The sequence below is a fragment of the Rhinolophus hipposideros genome, assembly GCF_964194185.1.
Source record: "Rhinolophus hipposideros genome assembly, chromosome: 6".
Taxonomy (NCBI): Eukaryota; Metazoa; Chordata; class Mammalia; order Chiroptera; family Rhinolophidae; genus Rhinolophus; species Rhinolophus hipposideros.
The window spans coordinates 94,137,262-94,159,244 of NC_138052.1; the positions used below are offsets into that span (position 1 = coordinate 94,137,262).

Consider the following 21,983-nt stretch of genomic DNA (forward strand, 5'->3'; position numbering starts at 1 on the left):
TCTCCATTGAAAACCAGGTAAGTAAGAAAAAGACTATTTGTTTTATGATATTTTCTAGGGCATGGACAGAGAGGAGGAAGAAATATTCTTGGCATACGGCCCTTTTTTTTTCTTTTAAAGGTCTTTGTAGTTTCCTGTTAATTTAATACCTGAACTTTTGCCATGTAAATAACACAGGTAAAGATAAACTTCACTGGCCCTGGACTCTGACCTTTGTTTAACACCCACCCCCTCTCTGATCCATGCTCCATCCCATCACTGGAAAGTTCAGAATTTTTACCTGGAAATTTAGAGTCAGAGAATAAAGAGGCAGAGCATGTTGGTTTTAGACGAGTCTTGTAAGAAAGCAAAAAATAGGAGCACATCTGAGAGTTCTTCCCTAGTCAGCGGTTATGTCTTCCTGTCTTCCTCAAAGAGGTGACTTCGGGGGGGTCAATTTCCTTTCCATTCACTCACCGGCTCTGCCACTGTCTCAGTTTATGGCCACCTAGGCTGTGCTTTGCTGGCACTGCACTGCACCATTTCCTTAGACAAGCATAACTTAAACAAGTGATTTAATCCTTACTCGCTATTGTTGAGCATGCCTGTTGTAAAATACTATAGTATATACTCTTCTTGTTGGAGTGCTTTCTCTAACAGCATTTGCAAAGAGGGTCTCTACGTGATAAATTTTCTGATCCTTTCATCAACTGATAATTTAGCCAGAAATCAAAACTTAGTTCAAAGTTCTTTCTCTCTGATACTTTAAAAATATTACTCAACTATCTTCTCAAAGCCAGTGTTGGTGTTAAGAAATCTCAAGCCAATCTGATTTTTGTTCCATCCTCAGCCGTCTGCTATCAGGGATGCCTGGAATACAGATGTAATACTCAATACGTACAGGTTGAGTGACTGAGTCACTGAGCTGGTGCTGGAACTCAACCCTGATTCCAGCCCAGGGCTCCCAGCTCCAAATCTTGGGCTTCTCCCACCCATGCCTCTGGATCTTCACCCTGGACAAAGACAGTCCACAGAGGCAAGAGGTCATAGTAACTGGAAACCCAACAAAGATATGGGGTCCTTCCCCCAAACATTGGCTGAACCAACTCCTGGATGATCAGACTTAGGACAAGGTTGCTATGCATCTTTGAATCCCCACGGTTTACACACAGGAGGTGCTCAAAAAGGTTTTGTTTTATTGAATGGACATACAGACTCTCCAGGAGGAGATGGCTCAGCATAATTACAGGGAGCAGGAAACAGGGTAACTAGAAGAACAGATTGCAGGGTAGGTGGCGGAGGAGAGAGCTGAGTATTAACATGTCCTCGACCCAGCGGGGCCTTTGGTTTCTACTGTGTAACAGAGAGGACGTACAGAGCCTTGCCTTGACCAGTGCTATCCAATGACATAACCACTAACCACATGCAGCTATTTACATTTAATTACAATTAAATAGTGTGAAAAATTCAAGTTCCTCAGTTGTACTAGCCAAGTGCTCAGTGATAGCCATGTGTGGCTAGTGGTTACTGAATTGGACAGTACAGGTAATATAAAACACTTCCGCCATCATGGAATGTTCTATTGGACAAACCTGACCTAGACCCTTAGAACTAAAGGAAACGCATTCCTGCTTCTGACCCCACCTACCGACAGCCTCCTGTCCCCCCACCCCACATAGATCAGTGCTCCACATTTGCGCCTCCCCCAGATGTTCTGCTCTATAGGGAGCAGTGCCATCTGCCTTCTTGATTTTCAGCTCCGCCCCAGTGTCAAGGGCAGTGCCCTGTAAGTAACAAGTATTTATTGAAATAAGGAGCCCTTACTTAGTTTTTGTTAAATGCTGAAGGCCCAAAAGTTAAGTGACAGAGATAACAGAAGAAACCACTGCCTCCCCTTTCTCGCCCCCTTACTCCTTTCTCTGCACCCCCTTCTCTGGTGCCCACCACCACTACTCCAAAGCAGCACAGTTAGGGGCAGGCCCTGACTCTACAAGTTCCTGTCCCCAAACCATGTGGACTCGTCAGACATAACTGCTCCAGGTTTCAAATCAATCTAACTTGTGAGGGTGTATTTGTTCACATAACAATTTTCTGTCTTCCTCCCCCTTAGGCTGCGCTGCACTTAGTAGGTGCTCAGTATTTACTGGGTGGGTGGACTGACGAATGAATGAATGAATGAATGCATGCATGAACGAGCGAGCACTCAGCTCCGTCTCCCCGAACCCCACCCCACCCGGGTCCGCCACAGAGACTGCGGGAGGCGCCACCCTTGGAGGGCTCAGGGAGAAAGCCCCTGCCCCCAGCCCAGCTCCTGGTTGGAGCGCGGAGAGCCCGGCCCGCGGGCCGGGGGTCGGGCCCCGCGCAGCCCTCGGGGGCGTGTCCTCCGGGCTCCGCGCGGCCGCCAGGAGAGGTCCGCAGCGGCGGCGAGGCTGCTGCGGTGGCGGAGGACTGGCGGCGGCCAGCATGGAGCGCGAGCTGGAGACGCTGGCGGCCCGGCCCGCGCGCCCAGCGGAGCCGCCCTTCCAGGCGCTCGTGGAGGCGGCGGGCGGGCGCGGGCAGGTGCTGCTGGTGGGCGAGCTGTGGGAGCGCGAGCAGAGCCGCGCGCAGCTGCGGGACTTCGCCCGGGCCGTGTTCCCGCCGGAGCCAGCCGCCGGAAAGCCGGGCGACGCGGCAGCCGAAGCCGACGGACCCGAGGCGCCCGGGGCGCAGTGGGCGCCCAGGACCGCAAGGGCCCGCGCCATCTACGCGCCGCTGGTCTTCGTGCTGTGCCGCGCCTTGTCACTGGCCTCCCGGGCGCCGCGGCGCCGCCTGCGGGAGATGCTGCGGGACGTGCGCGAGCGGCGGCCGCCTGGTGGGGCGCTGGTCGGGGTGCTGGTGGCGGAGGCCGGGCCCGAGGACGCGGTGGCGCCGGGATTGCGGCTCCTGGAGGCGCTGCTGCGCACCGTATTCGGCCGCCAGGCGGGGGGCCGTGTGCAGGCGGCCGCCTACTGCCCGGGCCACCCCGCCTCCAGCCTGGCTGTCCAGGCGGCCGCCTGCAGAGCCCTGCAAGCCGCCGGGCCCGCGCGACCAGGTGAGGGGGCGCAAGGGCCGGGAGGGCGCGGGCAGGAGGCGCCTGGGGGGGTGCCCCCAAGCTGGAACTCTTTAGGCCAGCCTCTCGCACGGTGCACCGAGGTAAACTGAGGCGCGGAAAAAGGAGGTGCCGAGCACTAGGCCTCCCACCTAGCGCGTAGCCGGCCTTGGGTAAGGGGTCGAGTCTATCCTGGCAGGATCCTGAATGCATGGGAAATACAGGAGGTTAGGAAAGCCGAGGGGACGAGCAGAAGGCAGAGGAGGCTGGTGGAGCGAGGGTTGGGCTGGGCTGGGCAAAAATCCGGGAGCTGGGGAGAGAGGGTCGAGGGGGAGGAGATAGGAAAGAGGTTGCGCAAGTTTCAAGGCAGGAGGAGGACGGAATTGGTACTGGGGGAGGGGATTGGCGGTGCCGGGAGCTCCCAGGACGCTCCGCAGCCGCGGACTGCACCGTGGAGGCTCAGTGTGGAAGCGCTGCGGGGTCCTAGGGAAAAGGCAAGGAATAGATGCCGGGACTTGGAGGTGTGGGGAAAGGGTGTGAGGGCCTGAGGGCCCAGACTTTTCTAGTCTCACCTTGGCTGTGCAGCCACTGCCGTGCCTCCCTCCCTTCCCTTCAAATTCTCCTGAAGCGTGGGGAGGGGAGTGAGGGTCTTTTTCTGCTGCCATCAGCAGAAGGGTCAGAAGCTCCTCCATCCTGGTACACCAGGTTTTACAGGAGGTTTCCAGTGTCCCAGAATTAAAATACAGACATTCAGTATGGCTGGATCTGGCAAAGCTGGGAGATGCAGGAGCGTTCTTTGCTCTGTCTGTCCTTCTCCTCCAGCACCTGCCCTTCTCCAAGCCCTCCAGCCTTCCCTCTAACCTCTGCCAACTTCTCGCTAAAGAGTTAATAGAGACAGGGCTGTGCTCTGCCTCCCTGGGCACTGGTATGTTAAGGAGCAAGAACAACCAGGAGATGCCAGATGTGCAGGGGTCCGTTTCCAGCAGGGAGACCTCTGGGTCACAAATGCCCCAGACCCACCGGCCAGCCGGCCTGCCTGCGCAAAGGCCATCCCTCAGCTGTATAGCTTGCCCTAACTGCTCTCACACCCACAACTCCTTTATGTTCAGTCTGTGAGGAAGCTGCCTAAACCTGAAACAACAAAACCATCATCCTGAAAGACAGGGCAAATCCCCTGAAGTGGGTTGTCATTCTGATTGTTGATGCCAGCCCCAGTGGCTGACCTAGCCCCATGGGGGGAAATTTTCGGCCCCCTAATGAGCTGGTGCCTAGAAAATTCTCTGAGCACTTAGTCTCTTAGTCCTCTCCCATTCCCAAGGAACAACTTTTAATCCCACAAAGCCAAGCTTGCTCCGGCCTCCTAAGCTTTTGTACACATTGCAGTTATCTCGCAATGAAAAGCCTTTCCTTTCATCCCTCCTCTTCACCTGACCAATCCCATCTCGTCATTCAGAACAGGATCTCCTCCTCCAGGAAGACTTCCTGGACCCTCCTTACTTGTTTGCATGTTTGAAAGTGAAATCCCAGAACCCGCTCTCCAATCTCTTACCACAGTTTTGTCACGTCCCCTTGTGAGTTTAATCACCACTGTATTCCCATTTCCCGACAACTGCCTGGCATGCAGAATCCTTGCCTCCTTTTCAACAATAACACTTAAGAATATTTTTACACTTTGCAAAGGAATCAATCTTTACTGCGTTAAATTCTTTTATACTTTTATAAAAACATACCGAATAACGTGAAACCTGTCATTAATGACTAAAGGTCATGAGTGTAATTTTAACGCATCGTCCACTCGTTTCTTCCAGGCTTTGCAGTGAGCTGCACCCTGCATGGGCATTGCTAAGGGTTTGCTGCCAATTGCGTCTGGCTTTCTCAAGTTTTCCAGTCTCTTTCCTCACTGTTTCCTGGCTATTCTTACACTTTTATTTCGATTGCCTGCCTCTTGGCATGCCCTTTTACCCAGTTTATTCCTAATCTCGCTGCCTTTGGGTTGAAAAACTAAGGATCCAGTCTTGTTAGAACTGGGTGCAAATTAAGAAGAAATAAGCCCCGAGTAAAGAATTAGGAAAAAGGCTTTTCTGTGTTTTGACTGCCTAGCGTCCTTTTTTAAAACTCTATGGCAGTTGCCTTACTCCAGATGGTTGGGGCTCTCAGATGACCTCCCGATAACTTAGGTGGTACTATATATAATAAGGAAACTAGAATCAACATGTAATTGTTTTGTGTGTGATTATCAAAAAAAGATTCAATCTGTTCCTATTAAGAAATAGTTTGAAATAAAAATTGGGGAAATTACTGCTCCTTTAGTATTTTCTTTGTTACTATGTGATTGTAATTCATTTCATGCCATTCTTGTCACTGTATTACTGTAGTTTCCCCACACCATAGGGTTTTTGTGAGGATGAAATGATACAATATATATAATCCTTTTTTTTTTAAGTACAAAAACCGTGGGGTCAGAATCTTTGTTTATTTTAATCAGACCGTTGAAACTGGGGCAGTTGACAGTTGAAGCTCTTTGGTTTGCTGAACAGAACATCTCTCAGTCAAGTCAAGCACCCTCTGACCTGCTGCCTCTGGGACTTTGTGTTCCTTCTAGCGGAAGGAGCCTGGGAGAGACAGGGCCTCCCCGCTCTGCTGGCGTGCTTTTCCTGGGGTCCTTGGAGCCGGGGGAAGGACTCGGATGCCACTTCCCCCAGTGGCCCAGCTCAGGGTGAGTGTGTCGCCTTCCTGGCCTTCTGGACCCTGAGGTCTGGGCGCTTGGGATTATGGGAGTGATCACATGCACACAGGGATCTTAGGGAGAGAGTGGACATGCATCCGTGCGGCACTTGCCGTGTGTGGATGTGGGGGTTAGCGAAGTGCTGTGTCCCCACCACCCGGTAGTGGTACACAGGCTGGGTCAGCAGGGCTCCAGCCTCAGGCGTCTCAGCCTCGTGAGGCCATGTGGCCAGGGTTGTATGCAGGTGGCGGCCACATGTGTGGTAGGGCCCGGGGAGCCAGATGCACAGTCTCACAGAACAAGTGACATTTGAGTGGGGGTCAGAGAATCTTCTTAGGCAGAAATGGGAAGATCTGAAGAGGGAGCACCATAAACAAAGGTGTGACAGCATGAGGTCATGCTCAGAGAAGGGACCCCTGTCAAGAGTGCCAGGCATGAGGTGCAGAAGGAGAGACTGGTGAGGACTGAGGCTGACGAGGAAAGTTGGGGCCACATCGGGGCCTAGCCCTGAGTCTCACAAGAATAGTGAGCCACTGGTGCTTTCTGAGCAAGGGTGTGGAGAGGAGGGGTGTGTTTAGAGACCATGCCTGGCCCGCAGGAGCAGGGAGCGACCAGAGGCAGAGCCCAGCCAGGAGGGAACTAACTGCGTAGTCCCAGGAGGGACGATAGACAGCCTGGACCCAAGGGGGCCAGTGTCAGAATGGAGCTCATCCATCCTGGAGCCATTTCTAGGGTAGAATCATCAGGCTGCTACATGGAGGTGAGGGAGAAGGTAAAGCGAAAGAACTTTGCAGGGTCAACAGGCCTACTCAATCAGGTAGGCGGAGTGTGCTGTGACTGAGAGAAAACGTCCGGTCATTCGCTACTTAACCTCGAGGAAACATGCTGAGAAATGCATCTTAGGTGATTCCGTTGTGGGAATATCACAGAATGCACTCGCACAAACCTAGATGGTACAGCCTACGACACACCTAGGCTCTGTGGGGTGGCCTACTCCTCCTGAGCTACAAGCCTGTACAGCCTCTTAACTGTACAAAACAACACAAGGTGAAAGCAAGCACAAGAGAAAATGGTGCAATTGAGAGATGCAGTCAATACGAGATGTATGAGGCTCCTGCCGGTGTAACACATCATAACTGTTTTACCGCAAACTTTTCTATTTTGTGAGTAGAAAGAGTCTAAAGTAACAATAAAAAGTATAGTATAGAATTATAAATACATAAGCCAGTAACATAGTCATTTCTTATCATTATCAAGTATTGTATACTGTACATACCTGTATGTGGTAGAATTTTACACAACTGACAGCACAGTAGGTCATTGTGGGGCATATGACTGTACTCAGGGGAGCGCGTTGTACCAGTTGACTGTACATGACCCACACCCCCAAAGTGTACTGAACAGTGAAGCTTTGTTACAGAAACAATGAGTAGTGCTTTAAAATGAAATTTTATTGTGTCCCTCAGAAAAAAAATCATTAATTGATTTATCAATCTTCTATTACTGAGCAGCAAATAACCACACATTTAGCAGCTTAAAACAACACCCATTTATTCTTTCACACTTTCCAAGGTCAGGAGTCTGGGCAGGGCTTAGCTGGGCCTTTTCTGTTCAGGGCCTCACAAAGCTGCCTCAAGGTGGGCCGGGCTGCATTCCTTTCTGGAGCCTGGTCCTCCTTCAAGTTCACGTGGTTGTTGGCAGAATTCATTTCTTTGCCACTGTAGTACTGAGGTCCCTGTGTTCTTGCTGGCTGTCAGCTACAAGAGGCCTAGCAGTTCTCTCACAGGCCCTCTCACAACACGGCAGCTGCTTCTTGGATCAGCAGGGGCTGTCCAGGCTCCTAGAATGTACCATAATCACCAGAGTGCCTCTCCATCACCTTTGTCATATACAGTGACCAAATCAAGGGAGTGAGTCTCCCACCATATTCCCAGATCCCAGCCACACTCCAAAGGAAGGGGAGTACACAGGATGAGTACACCAAGGGGTAGCATTCTTGGGGGCCATCTTAGAATTCTGGCTATCAGTTGAGAGCTCAAAAAATGCAAAAGAAGGAACACAAATGTTTAAAAAAATCATTCCCTTAATTCCATCACTCAAAGATAACTACCAGTCCATATTTTAAGGTAGACCATTCTGTCTGTCAGTCTATCTCTATCTCCTAGTACTATTTAAATTTTAATAAATTTACTTCTGTATAATATATAAATCATCTGCATCAGATATTTGAAATATTTAATCGCAAAAATGTTAACGTCAGCCTCTCTATCATCATTTTGAATGTATCTGGAAACTAAAGGAAAGAAAAAAATCGAAGGAATCAAACAATGTTACATAAATCTTCAATAACTATCCTCTGTAGCATATTTTGAATTGTTTAATCTCCTGTAGAAGTGAATGTACTAAAATGCAAATTGCATTAATAGACTATACATATGCATTTATAATATATATAATAATATGGAATTATGCATATATGCAGACATTTATACATACTGTTTCGGGATCTGCTTTCTTCATCAATAATATATTATGACTATGCAATATTCCATGGCAATAATTATATGTCAACATCTTTTCTTTTTTTTTTGAGGTAATTTTAGATTCACATGGAATTGTAAGAAATCATACAAAGAGATCCTGTGTACACTTCGCCCAATTTCCCCCAATGGTAACATCTTGCAAAACTGTAGGATAATATCACAACTGGGATATTGACACCGAAACAATCCACAGATCTTATTCAGATTTCCCCAGTTTTACTTGGACTTATTTGTGTGTGTGTGTGTGTGTGTGTGTGTGTGTGTGTGTGTGATTAGTTCTATGGAACTTTAGACATCATTTTTAATACCTGAATTCCATCATCTGGGTGAGCTACAGTTTATTCAACCAATCTCTTTCATTGGACCTTGAATCAATGGGGATGTAACTGATTTGTTGCAGGTAAAGAAACCATGACTCCAACTAGCACAAGAAGCAAGGGCATTCATTATCTCACCTAAAAGACAGTCTAGAGGTAGAGTCAGCTTCTGACTGACTCTGGTTGGTTCAGGGGCCCAGTGACCCCATCAAGGACCCAGATTTTTTTCCTTCTCTCTGCTGGGCCATCCTAAGTGTTGCTTCATCCTTAGGCTCGGAGCAAGGTGGCTGCAGCAGTTCCACTAATTATTCCTAATTATTTCCTTAGGATAAAATCCTAGAAGTGGAATTGCTGGGTCAAAGGGTATGTACATTTTTAAGGTTTTTGATACTCATTTTGCTGTATTTTTTAAGTAGATAGTCACTGGGGCCAATTTCCTCCCTTTCATTCTTAGCTTATCCACTCATAGACTTTATCTTCTGACTGAGTGATTCCATCTCTTGTGTTCCAGATAACTTCCAGGACCCTGAGGAGGAGGTGGCACTGACAGCCTTATTTCCCAACAGAGACTGTGAGGATCCTGGAAAAGCTTCGAGAGCCTGTGATGGAGTTGTTCACACTCCTGCTGAGCCCACTGGAGACTTGAGATGAAGTCTGGACCCCTGGGCTGCCCCAACTCCAACCTGCAGACTGGGGGGCTGGCTCCTTCTCATGGAGCCCAATGCCTCCAGGTAGACCTTGGGATGGCAGCAACTACGAAGGCCCCACCTGCTGGGGGCCTCACTGACAGTTACCAATAAGGCAGCAGGATTTACTAAGCTAAGCTGGGCCTAGGGAAACGTGTCATCAGGAACCTGGCCCCATCTTGCATCTGGTCACTCTCTGGTTACACTGAGTTTGTTTTTTCCTCTCTGTGCCTTGTTTTTTCTATGCCATTGAGACAGATGGCTGTCTACTTTGAGGCTCTGCGGTGCTGTGGCATGTTCGCATCCATCATTTTAAGTGCAGCTGGAAAGAACTCTGGACCAGAAGTCATCAGTTAAGGAGGGAGGGCCTTGGACCTGTCACTCAACCAGGGGCCAGGCTACCCCTCCAGGCAGCACTGGAACCGTGTGTGTGTGTGTGTGTGTGTGTGTGTGTGTGTGTGTGTGTGTGTGTGTTGGGAGGGTCACTGACTGTGGGGCGCCCCTGTCATTTAGTAGGCATCTCATATTGTGTAGGACAATCTCCAACAGCACAGAGATTGTTCCACTCAACATATCAATCACAGCACCTTTGAGAAACTCTGGATGAGCCAGTCTCTTCCCTGTCAAATTCTAGGGTGAATCCCCCAGAGCAGAGAGGGTTGGGCTTCCTGGGACCTTGGCTCCCAAGCCAGTCAGACTAAAGACTGCATTGCCACGTGGCGGGGCCTGTGGGGTCAGAGCCAAGATACTGCATTGCTGCAGGCCAAAGGCAGAAATAGCCATGCACATCTGTGAGAAAAAAGGGCCCTTTTTCTTCCTCATGTTGACATTGACTTTTAGTGCCAAGTCCTTTGAGAATAAAGATGCCAGGGACTGCTCACGGCACCAAACAGAAGGAAAGTTAGGGGTATAGATTAATACAAAGGCATAGGACTTGCTCTCAATCTCAGGTCCTAACCCAAGGTCAAAGTCGACCCAGCCGAAAGGTGCTGAGTTTCTGAATCCTTTTTTTCTATGTATGAGTCAGACAGGGTTGATGATGTTCCCTTAAAGGCCAGGAAGGCCATCTGTTCACTCAGAGAGGGAACTCTGCATTACCTCCTTTGTCTTCCTTGCCTGCCCCTGGAGAAATCCAGTCTTTGGAATGGCAAGGACAGCTCCTGATTTTCCCTGGTAAGAAGTACTATCTAAAGGGAAGTAGCTCAATTTATTCATTCATGCATGATTCACTCAGCAGACATGCAATTGTGCCTATTATTTACCTAGTGACCTGCCAAGTGCTGCATAACTTCCTTTAGTTATTTCAGCTCTCTCTCTGATGGTGCCAAAATATGGAATTGGAAAACTGTGGCTGAGGGGCTCTGGGATGTTAAGAGCAGCCTTCTCTGCTCTATGCCTCAAATTTATTCTCTGTAATAGGGAGCCTAACCCTATTAGTGTGAGGACAGGTAGATGGATATCTTATTTGGGGTGGGTTGGCAGCAGTTACTTTAATAATGCAAAGCTCTCTCACCAAGAGAAGGATCCAGCTGACTTCTACACAAGAATGAATTCAATGAATTACTGTTGATTTTGTTTTAGAATGGGGAATCTAAAACACACTGGTATCTTTGAAGCTGCTATATTTCCACATTTATCCATTAATTTCTTTGCAATGCTTTGGTCAGAATTTTTTTACTTGATGTGGGGAGGTAGCTAATTTTAAGTTAGGAAATTGTCTGAGGCCAAAGCTATTATACAAGGCAGCAGCCTCTGATGTGTTTAAAAACTTATGAGTTTATTGCCAATATTTGAAAGTTGGGAGACTGCACATAAAAAGCCAGTTTGGGGGGTGGAAGGTGAGGCATACCATCGTCTCCATTTTGCTATAATCCCACCCCCCAACACATGAGTCCCTCTCCCATCCACCCACCCCACCCCTCTACTGCACTTCACTCATATATGCTCCCTGCCTGGCCCTGGTCCTGGTGGGCATTTGAGTTTGCAAGCTTTTGATGTAAAGAGTGGGTTACACGTTTTTTCATTACCTTCAGTACTTCCTGTGAATAGTAGAAGACAGAGGTGTTTCTTTTATTGAGAGTTGGGTTCTGCCTCCCAATTGATAAAGATAGGGCTGAGATGCTTCTGGGCCCATCTTGGCTTTCTTGAGACATGGCTAAGCTAAGCGCCATCCATTAAGAACAATCTAGTTGCCCTTTTCTAACAGACAGAAGAGTTAGGTAGGTGCTAGAAGAGATGACCTTGGTGGTGAATCTCTTCTCCCAAGGTCTATTACAAGGCATGAAGGTTGGGATGGGCTTGCCTGAGTGGAGGCCTTGGATTAGGTCAGTGGTACCAGGAGCCTTTGGCAAGGAGCCTGCAGTCAGGGCACAGTCTGGGCTCTTGGGTACTAATCTGTCTAATATGGCAGTAGTTGTACTGCTTCTGAACTTGAATTGGTAATTCCTTTATCTAATAAAACCAAACAGTACCTCATTCTGTCTAGTCAAAACCAGAATGGTTCTTCCCCTTTATTTTCATAAGATGTCCCTTGCAGGAGCACTTGGGAACAGACCATCAGCAAATGGCAACCTCTGGAATAGTCTGGCCTGAAAGTCCCCCAGTTCTGCCCTGGGTGACCTCTCCACAGCCCTATTGGCTGCAGTTAGAAAGTAAATATTTTTAAAGCGATTTTTTGAAAGATGGCATTTATAAAGCTTGGTATTTAATGGTGTGTGTGAGTGTGTGTGTGTGTGTGTGTGTATGCACGCACACATGTTTAACGAGATAAAATGGCCTTAACTGAGTCTCAGAGAGCCCTTTAGAATATCTGTGTCACAGTTTCTTCTCAAAGTATTTGTCTCCAAGACTTACCACACGAGAAGAGTCCTTTGGTTGTCCAATCAAAAGCAAGCAAACCTGTAAAGGGGTGGAGGGCTGATGCGCCCCAAACCTTGACCTAAACAAGGCCTTACCCTAGACAGGGGAACCAGTCGATGATGGCCACAAGGAGCCCGAGATGACAGCCACATGACCCTGAAAGCAGTCTCCACCTCAAAACCGTGCGACAAGGCTGGTTCCCTGTGGCCAGGAGGCCTGCCCTTTGTCCTGTAGGGTAGTAAACACATCCAGCTTAGTGGAAGAAGCTGGTTGTTTTGTCCTGAAGGGCTGCATAAGCCCTTGTGACCTGGTTTTGTGTGTTAGTGAATCAAAGATTGAGACGGACATGGAGTTTGGCCTGGGCAACCTGCCACTTGTACTCATATAACCTTGGAGTTTAAGGGGAAATGGGGTACGAAGCAGGGTGGTACGAAGCAGGATCCTGCTGCATGAACCCCTCAGATGCCTTTGGCCCTTGAGCTGAGCCCTCTAGTTACATTAGGGCTGCCTAATTGGGAGCAGAGGTAAGCCTACCCCACGGGGCCATGCTGTGGGTCATGGGTACCAGAGTGTGGGAGAGCTCTGGTTCAAAGGTGGGCTGGGCATTGGGGCCACTCCCTGAGTATCCCATCCCCAGCTGGGGCTTCTGCTGCAAATGCAGACCCACGCCTGCCTGTCCCTTGACCTGAGATCCTCAGGTAGGAGTTCCAATTTTAAGCCTAAGTCAGGCTTGTTGCTGTCCTGCTCTGAACTTATTTGGAGTAATGAGGCGCTTGGCTTCGTTTTTGTGACCAAGCCCTCATTTTGAGTCCTGGTTGTAGAAATTGGGTCTCCATCTTGTCTCCCTGAGTGCCTTCTCTCGCTCACTGCTCATCGAGGTCTAATCAGAGCAGGTTGTTGCCTTGGATCAGCACCGTAAGCCCAGACTACTCTTACCCTGACCACCTACCATCCCAAGTATATTGCCTGCTCTAGAACTCCTGGCTGCCAGGGCAGCCACTCCCAGCCCCTTGATCCCTGACAGGAAAGGGTCTCACCTTCAGCGTCTACCACCTCGTCTGGTCTGGCCCGGCATGTGTCAGCACCAAAGAGCAGGCAAGCCTGAGAAGCAGGCCAAAAAGCCAGGCCTACATGGGAGGCCAGAGGGAATGAGACCTCGGGTGGGTCTAGACCAGCCCTGCCGAGGAGAAATCGAACACCAGGCACATCTGTAACTTGAGATTTTTCTGGTAGCCACATTGGAAGAACAAAAAGAAACAGGGGAAATTAATTTTAAAAATATATTTTATTTAGTCCAATATGTCCAAAATAGTATTTCAACTGCAAATATTAAAAGGTAATAAGACATTTTGCATCTTTGAAATCCTGTAAGAATTTTACAACCTGCAGCCCAATTCAGATACTAAATTTTTATCCAAAATAGTTGATCTGTATTTAGATTTTGTTAAATGTATAGTTGAAAAAAATAGATACACATCTTCAATTTGTTTCATATATGCTTAAAAGTTTTCCTATAACTGAATTGGGTATCAACCTTTAAATTTCAATGAAACAAAATTAAATTTAAAATCAGTTCCTGAGTTGCACCAGCCGCATTTCAAGTGCTTGGTAGCACCCGTGGCTAGTGGCTGGGATGGGACGGAGAGGGTTTGGAACACGGGAAATGGGCAGGAGACCTGTCCTGGGTGTTCACCGTGGCTCCTCCCACCCCTGGCCACTTGCCCAGAGCTGGCTGGTCATCCCAGACCCGCAGCAAAGGGACCACCGTGGTTGCCAGTACCAGCTCGTTCAGGGCAACCTTCCTTCTGGTTGCCCTCCTGGGCACCATCCTTAGAGGGAGGGTCGCGGATGGCTTCCCGGGCCCTTTTGCGCCTCAGTGCACCCAGGCCAGTTCCTTTCCTGGCCAGGCGTTTCCCTCCAACCAAATACCCACCCCCGGGACGCCCGTGTCACTGGATGCGTTTCACATTTCTGCTTCCATGAATAAATGTTTTTACTCCAAAAGCACGTGGCATGAATGATGTACGTGAAGCAACCACTAGCTTCCTGGCCAGTCCTGGTGACATAAGATCTGAGTTTACTGAGCACTGTTCTATGCCAGGCCCTTGATGAGAGAGCACGCCCCCTCACAGCAGCCTTGCCAGGTAGGTGGACCCGCCCCCTCTACGGCAGGGCTTCCGTGACCACAGCGCCACAGCGCTTCTAGGTGGCAGGAAAGAGAGATGATCTTGCGTCTCCTGGCTCCAATGCCTTGCTCTTTCCACCTCATCACGCTGCAGCTCAAAAAGCAATCAAGCCCGATTTTTGACAGTTGGGCCGAACCCACCTAAAACCCAGGGTTTAAATGGCAGGAGGCCAGGAGTTGGGGGCCGGGGTGGGTGGCCGCCCGGCGCACGCCGGTGCTGGAGCCCCGCCTTCTGCCGAGCGCTGGGACCACGAGAGGGCGCCGCGCGCTCCGGGAGACACCCGCTCCCCGCGAGTTGAGCACTGAGCGCTGTTCAAGGTGGGCACACCGGCGAAGAAAGCGCCGGTCACGGCTTCCTCCCTTCACGCTGAGAGGCCCCCGCCCTGCCCACACCCGTGTGAGCCCACAGCGGTCCCCGTTTGGGCTTTGAGACGTTTTGTGTCACTCCTGTCGTTGGAGGGAGACCGCTGTTTATGAACAGAGCACTCGGTGAGAATTGTTCCCGTGATGTTACTATGCCCTAAATGGTCCCTGAAAATACATGGAGCCCGTCTCAGAGTCTTGGAGAGGGCAGGGTACCAGAGACATAGTTATGAGACCTAGCCAAGAACCAACTGACCCTGTGTTCATCCATTTAGCCCACACACATTTATTGAGCACTTACTATGTGCCCGATACTGTGCTGGTTACTGTAGGGGACACAGATGAATAAGATGTGGCCGTGCCCTTGAGTCGTTCCTCGTTCACTTGGGAAATGGGCAAAGAGACGTGACTATAGCTGTCGTGGCTGGTGACCCTGTGGAACTGGCTTTCCCTTTCTGGGTCTCAGAGTCCATAATTTTCAGATTGTTCCCTGTAAGTAGGGCCATTTTAAAAGATCTTTAAGGGTCCCACGTATTAAAATATTCCCCATCCCACTTTAAATACAATTCATATATAACCTTAAGCATTTTGGTTTGCATTTGCTGGTTGACACAGTATCATGTTTTGTAGACAATTAAAGCTTTCTAAAATTTGCAAAAAAGGAGAACGGTATTTGCCCCATCCTCACCCTGCCTCCCAAAGGCTTGGCCGGGTGGGCGCTGCAGTGAGACCTCCCACGCAGCAGGTGGCGCTGCGGGCACCGCTCGTGCCTCCCTTCCACACACTGTAAGCAATGGCGGGTGATGGAGTGTGCGGAAGGGGGGTGGCGGGGGGGGGGTCCTCTCTCCAGGGGTGGCCATTCTGAAGCCTGACCCCAGGTGCAGAGGAGTGTTTCCACCCCGCGGGAGCTTTGACTTCGAAGAGGATCAGAGAAGACAATGGGGCTCTCTGCGCAGCCTTCCGCGAGGGACGGTGCGGCGCGGAAGACGCAGGCCGGGGGCGAAGGCGCGCCGGGCGGCAGGCGGGGCGGTGGGCAGCCCCCGGGCGGCCGGGGTCCTGGGCGAGAAGTGAGCCGGCGGCCTGAAGAGGCGACTGACTGAGCTGGGCACCGGGGCAGTGCAGAGGCGCGGCGGAGCCAGTGGCCCTGAGCTGACAGATCCACCGCGGGGCTGGGCGCGCGAGCGAGCGGGCGAGCGAGTGCAGGGCGCAGCCATGATCACCTCGGCCGGTGAGTGGCCCCGCGGGCGGCGCGGGCAGGGGAGAGCCGCCGCGCCGGCGTTTAGCTGAGTCAGGGCCGGTGACTGGGCACCTCCCGGCGGAGCGCCGGCCTGCGCGGCCGCTCGCTGCCCCAGGCCCGCTCCTGGCCGGGCATCTGTGCGGGCGCCGCGACCCCTGCCGCGCCGGGAGCTGCGCGCGTCGCCCGCCGTGGCCGCTCCCCGCGGTCACACCCCCGGGCCCGCGCCCGCGGGCTCCGCGAGCCCTTTATCGACCCGGAGGAGTTGCCGTCATTGTGTCCGCCCCGCGGCGGGCCGTGTGGGGCAGTGCGAGCCCGCGCTTCCCCGCGGAGGTCGGCACGGAGCGGTCCCGGTGCGGCCGCACACGGAGGCGGTGCGGCAGGCGCTCCGGCCCCGGAGCTCGGCCCCGCGCTGCTGGGGGCCCCGCGCTGCGGCCGGCGCGTCGCCTCGGGTGTCCTCGGGGTGTCCTCCGGGCGGGCGGTGGGCGCCGCGGGCGTGTGCGCGGCGGGGACGGCGCTGGGCGGGCGGCGGGGCCGGGGCGCGGGAAGTGCTGTGCGCGCCGCGCGGGTGGGACCCACGTCCAGTTCGGGGGTGCTGGCCACAGCCCGGGTGCTCGTCTCCCTGCGGCCTCCCGACCCCCGCCTGCCCCGCACGTTTTCTGGCGTGAACAGCCCGTGGTCGGAAGGCGGCGACTTGCGCTTGACAGGAGCTCAACACCGTGTTTTTATGAGAATTGCTCGTGGAAAGCGGCGGAGCTGCTGGGAGACGGAACAGCCCTTTTCACAGACGTGAGGAGGTGGCCGCGACGCTTGCAATTCGACGTCCGTCCCCACGAGTTGGGAGGCGCGGGGAGATGCGTGTTGGTGCGGCAGGGGGAGCCCGACCCGCGGCGCTGTCTGCGGACAGGACGGCGCGACGCTCGCCACCCGTGCATGAGGCCGGCGCGACGCTCGCCACCCGTGCATGAGGCCGGCGCTCCGCTGCGGGGCTCTCCCCTGACGCCGCTTCGCAGCCCGCAGCGTGCCTCCGTGTCTTGCCGGGGCTCCGGGGCAGCTGTCAGCCTGTTTTTCTACCGTTACTGCCGCACGGTGCATGCTGCTTGTAGCCGGAGTACTCCTCTTACACCTTCAGCCCCCAACACTTCTCTGCCGCCAGCCGTCCGGTGTTTTCCATGGTGTTTAGAGCAAAATCCGGACTCCTCACCAGAGACCTGTGCGCTGAGCCCTGCCGTTCGCTCGCTGCCCGCTCGCTGCGCCCGCGTACCGGCCTCTCCCTGCTTGGAAGGTCCCGTTTCGGCCCCACTCAGGGCCCCGCACGTGCTGCTCCTCCCCTCTGGACTCCCCAAGTTTGTCCTTAGCGTCTCCATCTTTAATCGCAGTTCCGATGTTAGTCTTTCCTGATCGTTTTGTTAAAACACGTTGCCTCGCTCCCCCTTTGCTGTCCCCCGCCTTCATCGCAGTCCCGTAATTCCTTGCTTTGTTTACTTGTCTGATGACTGTCTTTCTCCGGTAGAATAATTTTGGGCAGGAAACTTGGTGTCTTCATAACTCTTAGAACATTGCCTGGCAGGTGGCAGAAGTTCAGAAGTGTGTCTTGAATGAAGGGATCCGTCAACTAATCAAATCAATAAATCAGTCCCTAGAGTATTTTAAGCAGAGGCTGAAAAAGTATTTGGTGGGAATATAATAGAATTTAAATCTATCAAGTATGGCAGGAGTAATGACTGTTAAGTCCTGCCCTGAGACTCTGTGATGACACTATAGTGTGTATTTGTCACTCTCGTTTGTTAAACTTACTGAATTTCTGATCACCTTCTGCTCCAAACCTCGTGTCACCTTGTTTCCTATCCTTTGGGTCACATTGGCATAGGATCTGTCCCAGGTGCTAAACAAGATAGCGCCATGGTTCAGGTCTGGATTAGTCCGATTATTCATTCATTTATCTGCTAGGCACCAAGAACACAGTGGTGAATAAGAGATCATCACATACTGTTAAGTTTTTCATGAGGCTTGACATGGAAAGGGAGTTGAGAGATAGGGATAAGTGGTTGCTGGAGGGAGATGTGAAACTGAGTTTTGTTTTTGTTGTTTTGTTTTTAACAATACAGGCACATAAAGGAAAATTATGCGAAAAAGCTTTAAAACAATAGTTTCCCACTCACTCCTCTTTTCCCTTTCTCATCTCCAGAGGCAACCATTTTCAACTTTTAACTGTTTCTTCTGGAACATATCTCCATATTTATAAATAATATCCAAATATTATAAATTGATCCAACAATTTTAGATAATGTATATCTGCTGATTTCCTATTACAGCATAAGAGGTTTTTTAGCATCCTTAAATCTTTCCCATTCCCTGGCCCCCACCCGCATCAACACCCCATCTAAAGGAGAGTTCTGTTTTGTTTTTAAGATGGGAAATATTCGTGTATGGAATGAAAAATATTTGATTTAGTTGTGTTCCATGGACAATGGCTTTATTTCTAAGACAGGACCATGTAGCATATTAGTCTAAAGAGAAACCAAACAGGAGAGTATAAAAAAAAAAAAATCACCTCTTTTGGTAAAAGCAATTCAAAACACTATTTATTGATGTTAGGGAATGGGTAGCCTTTTTAGTATTTTGATGAAATGTTCTGCTATTTATGATCTGTTCCACATTTAAAGCATTCTTGTCTATCAGCTATTACACATCACTAGTTTACAGTGATGTAACCCCCCCCCCACACACACACACACACAATTGCATTCTTTAATTTGTCTTCTCTCCGTGCTGTCAGTTCGGTTCTTCTTTCTGGACTTGGCATACCGACCTAGAGTACCAAGAAGTTCTTCTTATCTGCTTTTATTATTTTAGAGTAGTAGTATGCCCTGGCGAGTACCATGGTGTAGTTTTGTTTGCTACATTTTGTATCCTTTTCTATATGGCTTTCCAAAGACTGCTGAGGCTCTTTGGCAAAACTACACTAACCAGTTAGAAATGGCTACATTCTTAAGTAAAGTTGCCTTGATACTTTTTAATCAAATCACAATCTCAACTCTGTTCCAGAATGATTTTAAGACCTACATGGAAAACGTGTATCTGAGAGACAGTTTGGTTTCCTTTACAAGGACAGTTACCCACATCTTTTTTCTAATAATTATTTTGACATAATGACTATATTTCAAGGTGCATTTTTTTTGGAGAGGACAGTTTACTTTCCCAGTGTTAGTGCTAACACCTCAAGGTCATATGGAAAACACTGTGCTTAGGAATTAAAGTCAAGAACAAGTAAGGTGGTTCATCATTTAGCAAAACCTAAGTTACTTGAGATGCAAAAGTGATGCCTTATTATAGGCATCTTGAAATAATTGAAGTATTTTACCCTGATGAGTTGATGACTGATTACTCCCTTTTTTGTAAAGGGAGTTGGTTTGTTTTGTGTGAACAATTTTATTCTAAAATTGTGTGGAAAAGTTTCCCATTTTGGTCAATAAATGAGGCCTTTGATTTTCACACTATAGTGAGCATCAGAATCACAAGAAAGGCTTGTGGCTCCGTCCCCACAACTTCTGATTCAGTCAGTCTGTGATGGGGGGAAAAACAAGGCATTTTTAACCTGTTCACCGGTAATGCTAATGCTGTTGGTCCAGGGATCACACTTTGAAAACTACTGAATTAGGCAAAGTATGACTGATACATGTGGTGTCATGAGGGTTTGAATACATAGTTAATTCTTAAACTTTGAAATATAAACCTTCATAGTTTTAAAGACAAATAATCGTTCCTCTAGTGAAGTAACCCTTCAAAAATACTTGTTTCTGCCTTAGCGTATGTTTCATAATCATGATGCACTTTTTGTCTTATAGCTGGAATTATTTCTCTTCTGGATGAAGAAGAACCACAGCTTAAGGTATGAGTTGAAGAAAAATTAACGGTTTACTATGAATACTGTGAAGCTCTTTGGATTTAACGATCTCTGTATATCTTCCATCATTTAAAACAGCCATCATACCCAGCCTGTACCCAGAAATTGTAATCTAGCCTCCGAGGACAGTGTTTTGACAACAGCCGTTGGTTTCCCCTAGAGTTTAACAAAGCTAAGGCATATAACCCTCAATATATCAATGTGGTACTTGAACACCTTCCACCCCTCAGTTTCTTTGTCAGTAGCACAAAAAATTGTTTCTTCTGTGTCACATATTTTAAAATTATTTTCATTTGACAAAAATGTGTCATATACTTCAAGTGGCTCTAGACACCTGACTTCGTTTACATTCAAACTAGCAACCGGAGGTCAACCTTGTATATTCAAAGAAGAAAAATGTTCATTATGATAAGCAATGACATTATATGACTAGTCTGACATTTGATGATTGAAAACAGAAAGTTAATGTGTCAGCCCAAGAGAAAATATAAATCAGTTGGTAAATTTTTATATTTGTCATAGATTAAAAGTTTTAGTAAATATGACAAAATTTGGCCTTTGGTTTGTTGGGAATTTTTTTTAAAGGAAGTATAATGGTGAGTCTGTCTCAAAATCGAATTTTGGTTTTATCTTCTACAGGAATTTGCACTACACAAATTGAATGCAGTTGTCAATGACTTCTGGGCAGAAATTTCTGAGTCTGTAGACAAAATGTAAGAGATTACTTTATTTCTATAAATGGGAATAAGATAGATCAACTTTGTGGATGTGGGTCTTAAAGTTTATAAATTCATTTAGAAATTTGCTGCTACTAAATTGTGGCTTGAATATTTAGATTTGGGATTTTTCAGGAACACCAGACCACAATTTGAATTAGGCCTATACTTCCTATTCTTTCAGAGAAGTTTTATATGAAGATGAAGGTTTCCGGAGTCGGCAATTTGCAGCCTTAGTGGCATCTAAAGTATTTTATCACCTGGGGGCTTTTGAGGAGTCTCTGAATTATGCACTTGGAGCAGGTGACCTCTTCAATGTCAATGATAACTCTGAATATGTGGAGACTATTATAGGTAATTATGTTCCATCTGCTAAAGCTTTATCTTGTCAGCCTCTTTCTTGCTTTGGTGCATATAGGCACTTTTTTTCCCCCTGAATTACTTTTTGCTGTTGCTAAATTTAATTTTAATTGGAAGTTCATAACCTTTCTACAATAATTTTATGTAGGCTGAGTGTTTAGATCTAATTTCCAATTCTGCGCTTTATTATTTTTGTCATAATGAACAGTAACATTAATAACAGTAATGATAAAGATACCTCACAAAACATTTTAAGAATGAATCTAAGAAATTATTCAGAAACAACTAACTTAACACAAAGATAGTTATCTCAGTGATCATGTTTATCTCTAGCCCAATGAGCATACTGTTATATGAAGAAATTAAATTTGATTATTATGAGAAACAGAAATTAAATGATAGCAGTTTGTATAGTTGTTTCTAGCACAGGAAACCATTATTGAGTATTTCCACAGTGCTAGGCACTGTACCAGTCAGGTTTCATACTATGGTTTATTCCAGAGCTGCTCTGTGAAGGAGGAGCAAGCCCTGTATTAACAATGAGAAAACTTGGATTTCAAGATGATAAACACACATGGCTATTAAATAGGAGGGTCCGAATTTAAAACCCAGGCTTACTCACTTCAGAATCCATGCTGTTTCTGCTAGTAGCCATTGTTTTCTCATTTGTTTATTTTTTGAAGTGAGGTTGTAGCACAGAGGCAGGGCTTCTGGTTCTCCATTTTGCAAGTTGAACCAACTGTGTAAGATTTTGTTCAAAGATTTTGTAGCTTTAAAAAGTGTTGGAAACTTCTGATCCAGTAGATGAAAGAAGGACTGCATACCCTTCAGACACGTCTTTATGAAATCAGGCTTTAGATCATAGTTACACAGAGCACAAAGGTATGTTCTCTGTTAGGAGTATACAGTATGGATATGTTTTGAATTTCTTATTAAGAGGAAAGCTACAATATTCACCTAAACCCTTAAAAGAAGAAAGTTGGTATTCTCTTTCAGAAATTGAGAAATGCTGCACAAGGTGGTCCACAGGGGTACTTTCAAA

General features: G+C 48.5%; 2 protein-coding genes across 4 annotated transcripts in view; both read left to right on the forward strand.

Annotated features, from left to right (window-relative positions):
• Nucleotides 1-2,358: 2,358 nt before the first annotated feature.
• LOC308498621 (uncharacterized protein C2orf72) lies at nucleotides 2,359-9,543 on the forward strand. 3 transcript variants are annotated; one of them, XM_081050952.1, is made up of 4 exons: nucleotides 2,359-3,049; nucleotides 5,649-5,762; nucleotides 8,959-8,994; nucleotides 9,143-9,543. In XM_081050952.1, exons 1-3 carry the CDS (start codon nucleotides 2,443-2,445, stop codon nucleotides 8,961-8,963), a joined length of 726 nt encoding a protein of 241 aa, XP_080907078.1. In that variant the 5' UTR covers nucleotides 2,359-2,442; the 3' UTR covers nucleotides 8,964-8,994; nucleotides 9,143-9,543. The 3 variants fall into 3 exon arrangements, with proteins under 3 accessions (XP_080907078.1, XP_080907076.1, XP_080907077.1); XM_081050950.1 differs by lacking the exon at nucleotides 8,959-8,994; XM_081050951.1 differs by lacking the exons at nucleotides 5,649-5,762; nucleotides 8,959-8,994.
• A 6,239-nt stretch (nucleotides 9,544-15,782) lies between these two features.
• The window catches only part of PSMD1 (proteasome 26S subunit, non-ATPase 1), a 92,123-nt gene continuing 85,922 nt past the window's right edge, over nucleotides 15,783-21,983 (forward strand). The window contains exons 1-4 of the mRNA XM_081051253.1: nucleotides 15,783-15,952; nucleotides 19,807-19,850; nucleotides 20,505-20,578; nucleotides 20,766-20,935. Coding sequence (XP_080907379.1) covers nucleotides 15,937-15,952; nucleotides 19,807-19,850; nucleotides 20,505-20,578; nucleotides 20,766-20,935 — 304 coding nt within the window. The 5' untranslated portion in view covers nucleotides 15,783-15,936. The remainder of the gene's footprint in view (nucleotides 15,953-19,806; nucleotides 19,851-20,504; nucleotides 20,579-20,765; nucleotides 20,936-21,983) is intronic.